The following is an 11145-nucleotide window of genomic DNA, read 5'->3' on the forward strand; positions in this document are numbered from 1 at the left end:
GAATATGGCGGGTCAATTGTACAACACTGGAGGTAAAGGTTTTGACTTCAAAAAATCCAACAAATGAACCAGAAAAACAATTATTACTCATTTATGTCCTCTGTTCCTGGAAATTTTGTGTATTTTATTGAGAAAATGCGGACAATTAAGCATTTTTTAATCAATAAAATGTAAAACCAAAATAACATAAATAGATTTTCACTAAAATCCTGAAAGTCATTAAATCAATTTTATTTTATGCATTACATTAAACTTTCTTTTTAAAAATATTTTATTTATTTATTTGAGAGTTAGAGTTACAGACAATGAGAGGTAGAGACAGAGAGAAAGGTCTTCCATTCGCTGGTTCACTCCCCAAATGACCGCAATGGCCGGAGCTGCGCTGATGCGAAGCCAGGAGCCAGGAGCTTTCTCTGGTCTCCCATACCACTGCAGGGCCCAATGACTTGAGCAATCTTCTACTGCTTTCCCAGGCCACAGCAAAGATCTGGATTGGAAGAATAGCAGCCGGGACTAGCCGGTGCCAATATGAATGCTGGCACCGCAGGCGAAAGATTAACTTACTGTGCCACAGCGCCGGCCCCAACATTAAACTTTCTAAAATTCTTCAGGATGATTTAAGTTCTGGGTAGTGAAAAGAATTGGTGGATAAGACAAGCTATGAACTGGACAAGCCTTTGGTAGAAGTATTATTGAAGTGTCCTTTAGGTTTATTAATTAATCTGCATGATTGATTAGTATATATCTGAAGTGGCACTTGATTTTGGGTTCAAATGGAGCAGGTGAACCTTAAATTAGCTTAGAATAATGAAATGTGATAAAACTGGGAATCAGACAGGGAGAGTTTGAATCTTGTCTTTTTAATTAACTAGCTGATTTTGTTGCATCTCTGTTATGTAATAAAAAGGTTGAACAAAACTACCTGTGGAAGTTAGACCCTTTGAGAAGGAGAAGTGGAAAGAGTGAGGAAAAGAGAGAGAGAGAGTGGGTGTTCTCAACAGTAGTCACTGTGCACTTGCTCCCCAGGTAGGACCTCTGTCCCTATTGAATTGTATTATGGGAATTAACTGCAAATTCTCTCCCCAAACTGTACTCTATATGTTGTGCGTGGGCGTGGGGGCAAATTGTTGAAGTCTATGATTAACATAGAGTTCGTCCGCTGTATATAAAGTCATTCTAAAAATGGTCCATAATGAAGAAGGAGATGGGAGAGGGAATGGGAGCTGGGATGGGAGCGGGGGGGAGGGGTGGGTATGGGGGAAAGAACCACTGTATTCCTAAAGTTTTATCTATGTAAAAATGTATTCATTTAATAAAAATGAAAAAAAAAAAGAGAGATAGTGTTCTCATCACTGGTTCACTCCCCACAATGCCGAAGAATGACCCATGCTAGTTCAAGGCCAAAGCCAAAACCAGAAAAGCAATCATGGTCTCCCACATGGATGGCTGAAACTCACTTACTCGAGCCATCACTGCTGCTTTCCAGGGTGTGCACTGATGCTAAGCCGAATACATGGGGAAGAAGAAAAGGCAAGAAAAGAATTTGGTCTCTTATGTGATGGTGACTAGCAGTGAAAACACACAAGCCTTGCATGAGTCAGTTACGGCCCATGGTAGCCTGTGAGTCAGCGGCTGAGCTAATGCTTTAAGGGAGAGGCCTCCACAGAAGAGAAGTCAGTGAGTAAGCTGTGTCCTGAAATTAAGGAGGGAAATCCTGTACGCCTGAAAAGCAGGAGGCGATGCTGAATTCCAAAGAAGTCTAGACCGAAGAAAAGCCTGGAAAACAGATGAAGCGCCACACAAGGCAGAAAGTCCGCTGATCTAAACAGGCAGGAGCGCCACAGAGTAGAAAAAGAGACAAGAGGTCCCCTGATGTGGGAAAATTAGTAAGTTTTGCTCTTTATTCAGGTTTTTAAAAAAAGGAACAGATGAATGCCTGTGTATTTAACAAGTAATAATTTATCAAAGTGTGAATTTTTGGAAAGTATAATATGCTAGGAAAATAAAAGAGGGGCGGAGAGTTTAGAAAGGAAATTAGGTTGGCGCCGTGGCTCACTAGGCTAATGCTCCCCCTGCGGCACCGGCGCCCTGGGTTCTAGTCCAGTTGGAGCGCCGGATTCTGTCCCGGTTGCTCCTCTTCCAGTCCAGCTCTCTGCTGTGGCCCGGGAGTGCAGTGGAGGATGGTCCAAGTGCCTGGGCCCTGCACCCGCATGGGAGACCAGGAGGAAGCACCAGGCTCCTAGCTTCGGATCGCCGTAGCTCTGGCCAGCCGTAGTGGCCACTTGGGGTGTGAACCAATGGAAGGAAGACCTTTCTCTGTCTCTCTCTCTCACTAACTCTGCCTGGAAGGAAGGGAAGGAAGAAGGAAGGAAGGAAGGAAGGAAGGGAAGGAAGAAGGAAGGAAGGAAGGAAGGAAGGGAAGGAAGAAGGAAGGAGGGAAGGAAGGAAGGAAGGAAGGAAGGAAGGAAGGAAGGAAGGAAGGAAGGAAGGAAGGAAGGAAGGGAAGGGAAGGAAGGGAAGGAAGGGAGAAAGGAAGGAAGGGAGGAAGGAAGGGAGGAAGGGAGGAAGAAAAGAAAAGGAAGGAAGGAAGGAAGGAAGGGAAGGAAGAAAGAAAGAAAAGAAAGAAAGGAAGGAAGGAAGAAAAAAAAGAAAGGAAGGAAGGAAGGAAATTAAAAGGACACTGAGTGAAGATCAATAAGAAAATTAGGCACCCAAGGACTCGAACAAAGTCTGGATGTAGGAGATAGAAGATCAAAGCAATATTGGGAGGGGTGAGGCTAAACTGACCAATTTTTCCTAGACACAGTCTTAACATGCAGAACACCACTGAATTTGAACTAAAAATTTGGGAAAATAAAATTAAATCTATTGATCTACTGAGTCGTAATAGAAATGTGGGGTCATGGGAGATAAGGACCCCCAAACTACTGATTTTCAAAGCTGAGCACTGAATTTGCAAAAGACACATACATAGAAATTTTTGCCCAGTAATAGTTAAGCTACTGTCAAACTGATTATCACACATGTCTCTATACAAAATGTATAAAATTTTAAAGAAAACTGTCTGAAATTCCTAGAGAGGAACTGAAACTTGTTAGATTCTGCAGATAGGGCTGAGGCAATCGAAGCAGCTGCACATTGAGAAAGGAATTGCAGAATTACAATCAGACTTAAATTCTATAAATGCTACCCAAATCTCTGATTTCACCTTGAGTCAGGCAAATACTACGGAAATTCAAAGTGGCCTAAATAAGAACAAAATGTACATTTGAGTTGCCACTCAACCTAATTGTTCACTAAGCTACCAATCGCCAGAGAAATGTAACAGAATCTAAAGTTTCTGTAACAGCAGCTATAATTTCCAGGGTAATACTAAAAAAATTCTTAGCACACAAAGCATAATGAATTATGTCTTTTGCAACAAAATGGATGCAACTGGAAACCATTATACTTAGTGAAATAAGCCAGTCCCAAAGAGAGTAATAGCATGTTTTCCCTGATGCGTGGTAACAGAGTACCAAAAATGTAATGTATAGGAGTGAAATCGACATTTTGAGATTTGTTTACAACCCTTGTCTCCTACTGTTGGGGAACTTTCTTCTTACTCTTTGTTGACCTCTCTACTTAGTGTAGAGTTAATCTTATGAGTAGAAACTGAAAGTAGATTATTGTAAAAATTGAGAGGGAATAGGAGAGGGAGGAGGAGGAAGGGTGGGAGTTATCACTACATATATAAATCTGTATATATGAAATACAGATAATTTGTATACCTTAAATAAGAGAAAAAAAAGAAATTGTTGCCTATTCACAAGAAAACAATCAACATAGACAAATTCCAAGAGGATCCAAATGTTAGAATTGTCAGACAAGAATTTCAAGGTAACTATTCTAATAAGGTCTGTTAATTAAAGAAAAAAGATACCCATTATGAATGAAACAACAAGTACAAATAAGGAAATTGAAACTGTGAGGAAGAAACAAAGTAAAAATTGTATAATTAGAAAATGCAGTATCTTGGGTGGCCATTTAGCCTAGTAATCAAGTGTGTTACAAGCTGCCTTTGTCCTGGGAGTGTCTGCATTTGATGCTGGCTCCTGCTCCTTCTCCAGCCTCCCACTGATGCAGGCCCTGAGAGACAGCAGTGATGTCTCAAGTGGCTGGGTTCCAGCCAGCCATGTGGAAAGCCCGGATTTTCTTCCTGATGCTCAGTTTTGTGCACACAATCCCCTCCCAAGTGTTGTGGACACTTGGGGAATGGATCAGTGGATGGGAATTCCCTTTCTCTGCCTCTCAATTAAATACATATAAATTCTTAAAATGTAATGAGATGGGCATTTAGCCTAGCAGTTAAGATACTGGTTAAGATGCCCCTGTCCCATATTGGACTCCTTGAATTCTGACTCCAGTTTCCTGCTAATGCAGCCTCTGGGAGGCAGTGTTGATGGCCATGCATGTGGGATCTGGATTGTGTCCCTGCCCTTGGGCTTAAGCCCCAGGACAGTCCTGTGTGTTACAAGCATTTGGGTAGTGAAACAATGGGTGGGAGACTGAGATTACCACATGCCAGCATTAAAAAAAGTAAATGCAATATCCGAAATAAAACAGTGAGTATGCTAACAATGACTAGAAAAGACAGAGGTAGGAGTCATTGAATTCTGTGAGGATATAGCAATAAAAATTGTAGAAGAGGGCAAAAATAGTTTGAAAAAGCTATTTTTCTTAGAGATCCTATATAGGACAATATGAATTGCATTAAATGTATAATTATCATAAATCATCCCAGCAGATTAAGAAAAGGACAGAAAATTTTAAAAGAATAGTGGCTACAAAATTCCCAGATATTTGCATATAATGATTCAAGATTCATCAACACTGGGAGGTTAAGCTGTCACTCATAATACTGGCATTCTGTATCTCCTATGTAGGAGATCAAGACGGAGATCCTGGCTTCTTGCTTTGGCCTGAACCAGACCAACCTGGCTATTGCAGCTATTTGGAGAGTTAACTAGCAGCTGGAAGAAATCAATCTCTCTCTCTCTCTCTCTCTCTCTTTCATATTCTGCCTTTCATACAAATATGTAAATAGATACATAGATCTCATAAAGATTCAACATGATCTTTAAATTCCTAGCAGGGTAGATATGAAGAAAACCTTGCCTAGACATATAATAGTGTACATACTGAAAACTAAAGATAATGAGAATATATCAAAAGTAGGAAAATGCTACACTTCATACATGAAATAATAAATTGTATGACTTCACTTCTCAGTAGAAAACAAATGATACTAAAACTGTTGAATATATCCTTACAGTGCTGAAAGAGAAACTAAAATCCAGTCAGAAAAAATATATATGTGCTACAAAAATGAAAGCAAAGTTAGCATTCAAGTGGGTCTTACTAGCATTATTTCTCAAAAATGGCTTCAGCTTCTATATTTTTTTAAAAGCCTTCTCAAAGGAAAACAACAGACACATAAGCCAAATACAGCCAACAGTCCAAATCTTTGCTCTCCCTTTCCTAGCGGTAAAATCAGCACTGAAAGTAGAAAGTAAGAAGCTTAATGAACTTCTAAGAACTATAATATCAGAGCTGGCAAAAGTCAGCAAACCCCTATAGAGGCCCAGCCTGGCACTGTGGAAAATGCTCTTGATGGGTTGTAAGCAGCTTTGAAATGCAAATGACTGATGTTGCTTTTCACTGTATAAAGAAAACAGCATTCTGGTAACCCACTGGTGGAAAATGATGTCCTCATCAGAAAATGGTGCCTGGTGACAAACAGGAATTGACTTCCTGCCACACCACAGGTGCACAAATGGGCTATCGAGAGAGGTGACTGTTAATCACGCCACTCATCAGAGAGGCACAGAATGAGTCTTTGATTTTCAAAGGATTTCAGTAGTTGAGTGAAGACTGAAACCCACAGAGCCAAAGTTTCTAGACTACTCTTGGGTGCTGAGAATTTTTTGAAGTTCATGTGGCTAATAATACATTTTTTTTCATCTTGAAGACAAGGGAAATATGGAGTGGGAACTACAAGTGGAATGTTAAATATCCATTTTTACAAACAGAGTCCTTTGATCTGTCAAATCCTTGTTGTGCATTTCTGAGTGGACAGGATCTGTGCACAGGCAGAGCTGAAGTCCTCAATGCTAAAATAGGTTAAGAAGGGCTCTCACAAGTTGGAAAAAGTACGTGTGGCTTCTGTTAAATTGACCACCATAATCAGATGAATTAATTCACATATCCGTCTTTAGAATAATACAAATTACAAAATACGTGTATGGTTTCCATCCCAAGAGAAAAAATAGAGTAGAACAGAAAACACGTTTTAAGGAATTGTGACTCAAATAACCCAACACGACCACAGCGTTTAAAGATTCAGGGTGCCTAGCAGACCACTAGCAGGATAAACACGAAGGTACCTGGGGTAAGACACTTATTAGTCAAATATTGAAAACTGGAGATAATTCAGAAAACAGACATAAAATATGAACAATTACAACTTCATATCATTAGAAGAATTCCAGATAAAATTAAATCTCAAATTATGATATAAGTAATAGGAGCTCTTCTTTGTTTTCTATTTAGTGTATAAATGCACACTGAATATCTTCCCTGCATTCTCACACCTATGTCTATACTTGCCATAAAGATTTGGCACGCGGGGAATGTTTACTATGCAAAAACATGTTATTTCCTGGATATTTTCTTCAAGAATAAATGAAATCATGCATGCATTATAGTTAGTGCTGTCTTAGTCTACAAAGACTAAATTAGGTCCTATTTCTGTAACTTTCTACTTGCATGCCCTTAAGCATGTTACCATCTGTCGCACTGCAGAACATGTATCCCCAATGATGATGCTACCCTGTCATACTCTCTGGGTCCTGCTTTGGAAGAGCTATTTGTCTAGGAGAGCAACAAGACAATTAAAAAGTAAGCTGTTATACAAGATTTTCTGAAGTTTGTGCTATAGTTAATGAGAGAGATTAAGTGGAGTGACTGTAACTCCCAACGAGGATTATCTTACTGAATCCTTAATGACAGTCCCATACAACTTGGACACAGAACTTATCCAAGATGACATTGGTACATTTGGATTCCAGAGTCTAAGCGTTGGACAGTTAGACTCCTGCTCTCCAGAGACTGAAGCAACTAAGAATCCTTTGCCTTGATGCCTAAGGTTATAACACATTGCCACAAGGAAGTTTCTCTTTTAGAAAAACTGTAAGCAAAAGAAACTTGCTTTCTCTTCAAATCTGAGACCAAAAAGAAGAGCTTTTGCCTTTGTTGAAGTTGCAAATTAGTTACTAAGGCAGGTACTTACTGCTACCTAATATAGGAGCTATCTACCCAACTGTGTGTCTTAGCTTGCCACTTGAGAGTGTGAGCCTTCAAAACTTAACATGACAATTTTAGGTTTCTACTTTATATTTTCTATGACATTTAAATTTGTATCCTTTGGTTGACAGTGAATACCTCTTTCAGGTTTCCAGTTGCAATTTACAGAATATTATGGAACGAATCAGACTGCGGGTAGCATTCTGTTGTTTGTTAGTCAGTCTTCAACTACTTGTAGGACAGGTCTAATTATTGACCGGTATTTAATGAGCATCAGCCAATGTGCTCAGCACCAACTCCACTTTACCTAAGTCACGACTGTCTGATTTGATAAGAATATGTTTTATTTCACAATGACCTATGACCCTAACTCCTGGTGTTTTCTCAGGAGCAGTGGCTCATGCCCACACCAGGGATGCCAGTGTGGCCAGCAACCCTTTTGTGTTCCTTAGCATCTCCTAGCAGTTGGATGACGGCTCCCACTCTCAGAGGCAAGGAGACTGCAATGAGGAGACTACAACAAGGCCCTTTCCTTTGAGTTCTGGGGGTTCCATATTGGACAATGAACCCGGCAGTAAATAGCACATCTAAAGATGGCAGAAGTCAGCCACTGCATGATCAACCTCAAAAAAGAGCAAAATAAATGTTTCTCAAGAAATTTTTGCACAAGGCATAATAATCTGGCAAATACAACATTCTGTAATAGTAATCAATAAATGAGTGAGACAAAACTTAAGAGAGTCAAGCTGGAACATTCTCCTGAGCAGCTGAGGTCTTTCTTCCCATGGACGTCTCCCAAGATGAGCTCTCAGAATAGCACGTGAGATGGAAACATATTTACCTCAAACTCCGAGTACAATGAACAGGCATGATGGAATTTTATTTGATGACATAAACATTTAACCTAAACCTTACATGCTGTGTCCAGGGCTTTAAGTGTTGGTAGAGGATAGGGTCTCCTCCTCCTGCAGGATCAAAGAAGGTTGTATTTAAGTTTCGGTCTGTTAAAAGCATTGTAATGCCAGCAGCTAGGACTGGTAAAGAGAGAAGAAGAAGCACCAATGTTGATCATCAACCCTCTGCTAGGGCCTGCACTTCACTCCCTGTAGAACACTCATGAACACCTCATGTCCCATCATCTCTGTCTCCAATACCACATCCTCACTACAAAAATCTTCAAGACTACAAATTACAAACATTGAACAAAGTACAATTTGAGCACATTCCTCTTGGAGAAAAGAAAGTGGATAACATTTCCTTTTAGCTAATGTATAGTCATAATCACTTTTTTAGGAAATAGCGATCCACCAAAGATTTTGAAATAGAAATGACAGAGTATGAATATAAGTGCATTGTTGACTGGAGGAGAATGAAGAACTAAATTCATATCTGGGTTCTCAGATCTTGGGATCTAAGAAGGGTTTATGGAGTTTGGTAAATAAATGGTTCGTGGTGGCTGTTTATGGAACTAATATGATTTGAAGGATTGTTCCTTGTTCGTTGCTTGAGAACATCACAGAGAGACCCATCACATGTGCTTCACAGGTCTAGGACTCCCTACATTGGCCGTAGATGTGCCAATACCTCCCAGAAAGTTTTCCCAGTGTCACTCTCCCGCCATCCAATTCTGCCAAATAGCTATTTTAACAGTGGAGCCAAAGGCATTTTTTAAAAGAAATTACTGAGCGATCTGAACTCCACAGACGTCTCTACTACATAATCACTGATGCGTGAAACTTTGTTATTTTTAATTTAAAATCTTGCAACATCAGCTACTATGTATTAGAAAGACTCTTCTATGGATATTAAATAAAGTAAATGTGAAACATGTGAGTACTCAAATCATAGCTAATGAGAGCAGAGATCAGAGATATGACTTGCTGAAAATATTTCATCCACATCTGATTGATAGGAGAGGAAAGTGCTGGATATTATTCCGTTGAAATAAAAGGATTCAGCCCTAAACTTCCATCTTACATAACTCAAACAGATCAAGGGCTTCTTTAGCCACCAAGTGAACTTAATATCATTACTACCTCCCAACTCCACACCAGCTCCAAATTCCAACAAGTAGATCTGAATGGGGACATTTTTATAACATGGTAGTACATATATTATAAAATGCATGTGCACAATAGGTGTTTCAAACACAAGACAAAAGAACACAGCATAGGTTCAGGTTGCATATCAAATACCAAGCTCCAAAATACTTGCCTTCTTTCGGTTTTAAAAGCTACATATATAAAAACCGTGAAATATTTTGGAAGTACATCGGTACATGGCTGGGGGGCTTCCCTCTACAACCCAGGTAAAGAATTTCCTTGGAAACAAACCTCAGCCTAGGGTGCATCACAGATAAGCGAGAAGGAGAAAAAGGAACCCTGGGGATAGGCCAGGAAGGCTGGGGAATCGCCAACTTAGGGGCGATCCATTTCTTTGCGCATGGAAGGAGACATTTAGCAAGTCGTGTCCCCACATTCTCCAGGCTACTAGAGAGGTTCTACATGGATTCCTGACAGCTGCCTGCTCCCCATTCTCTGAACATTATTTAATTTCCTGGAAATCATTCCAGACACGCGTTGGTCCATTAAAGTTAACGAAACACGTGTCGTGTCCTTGACACTAAGAGCCAGTGGCTTTCAGAGAGCCTAGCGCACTTCCCAGGAAGCACTCTTCCCCAAACGCTGACCTAAGGGGTAGATTCCCGCGAACTCCGCCTCCCACTGAGGAGCTCTCCTCCCTAAAAACTCGCCAGAGGAAACAGCTGCACCTGCCGGACCCGCCGCGAAGCATTCCAGGATCTCTAGCCCCAAAGGAGCCCAGAGCAGGTGCACCTGCAGAGATCCGCTGTTGGCATAGGATCTATCAAACACTACACATTCAAACAAGCCCCCGCGACTCCTCGACCATCTTAACACAAGGACCCCCACCAGGGCTGGGAAGGGAGGGACAGGTGGCTGCTCAAAATGCGCCAGCCAGCGCGAGTCTTTCCTTACCCGAAAACCAGAGCCCCGATCTCTCCAGACTCGGCGCACAAACCCCCTTTGTCGCGGGTCCCTACCTTGTGGCTTTTACCAGGAGGACACCTGACGTTATTGGAGGCTCCCGCTGTTTGATTCATGTCCAGAGGAAGTTCGGGGTTCCAGACTGTCCACCTTTAAAACTTCTGGGCGCGTGGAGGGTGGCGGCCGTGGTGCGCGCCTCTTGGGACACACGACGGGGTCTTCTCTCTCCAGCCCAGTCGCGGCGGTCCAGGAGGGGAGTCTTCACCCTGCGGGTTTCTGCGAGGCTCCTAGTCCAGGGACAGTAAGATCCACAGCCCAGAGGCGAAGACCAAGAAGCAGTTCTAGGACCCCGAGGGAGCCCCGGCAGGCGCCAGCAGCTCCGAGGGCGCAGTGCCCAGTGCTGCCTTCCTGGGAAACAATCCAGGACTCAAGACCAGAAGCCGGAGCAAATCCAGAGAGTTCCGAGGAGCAGCGAGGAGGCGTGTGCGAGGGAGTCGAGGGTGTGTAGGACTGGGCTGTTCTCTGCGCAAGGGGTGGGGAAACTCCCGAAAGCCCGGGAGCCACGCGCACTCACGCCCTCCCGCCGCGCGGGCACTGCAGCCACCGCGGGGAACACACGGGTTCGAGCTCCGCTCCTGCAGGATTTCGCCCACACTCCATTGCAGTCTCAGGAACTCAGGCTGCAGCCTGGTAATCAGGGCGAACACCAGTGCCCCACCCACCTTGCAGGGTTTAATTAAGAAAGGGGCTCGCGCCTCACTCTCGCCTGCAGCGCCAGCTCGGGGCTCCAGTCACC

General features: G+C 42.2%; 1 protein-coding gene across 1 annotated transcript in view; it reads right to left on the reverse strand.

Annotated features, from left to right (window-relative positions):
* Positions 1–10868, reverse strand: part of DPP6 (dipeptidyl peptidase like 6) — a 1254484-nt gene extending 1243616 nt beyond the window's left edge. Inside the window, exon 1 of the mRNA XM_051857103.3 lies at positions 10406–10868. Coding sequence (XP_051713063.3) covers positions 10406–10465 — 60 coding nt within the window. The 5' untranslated portion in view covers positions 10466–10868. The remainder of the gene's footprint in view (positions 1–10405) is intronic.
* Between the last annotated feature and the right edge of the window lie 277 nt (positions 10869–11145).

Source organism: Oryctolagus cuniculus, chromosome 7, assembly GCF_051225735.1.
Source record: "Oryctolagus cuniculus isolate XC-2025 breed Fujian yellow rabbit chromosome 7, ASM5122573v1, whole genome shotgun sequence".
NCBI classification, from domain to species: domain Eukaryota; kingdom Metazoa; phylum Chordata; class Mammalia; order Lagomorpha; family Leporidae; genus Oryctolagus; species Oryctolagus cuniculus.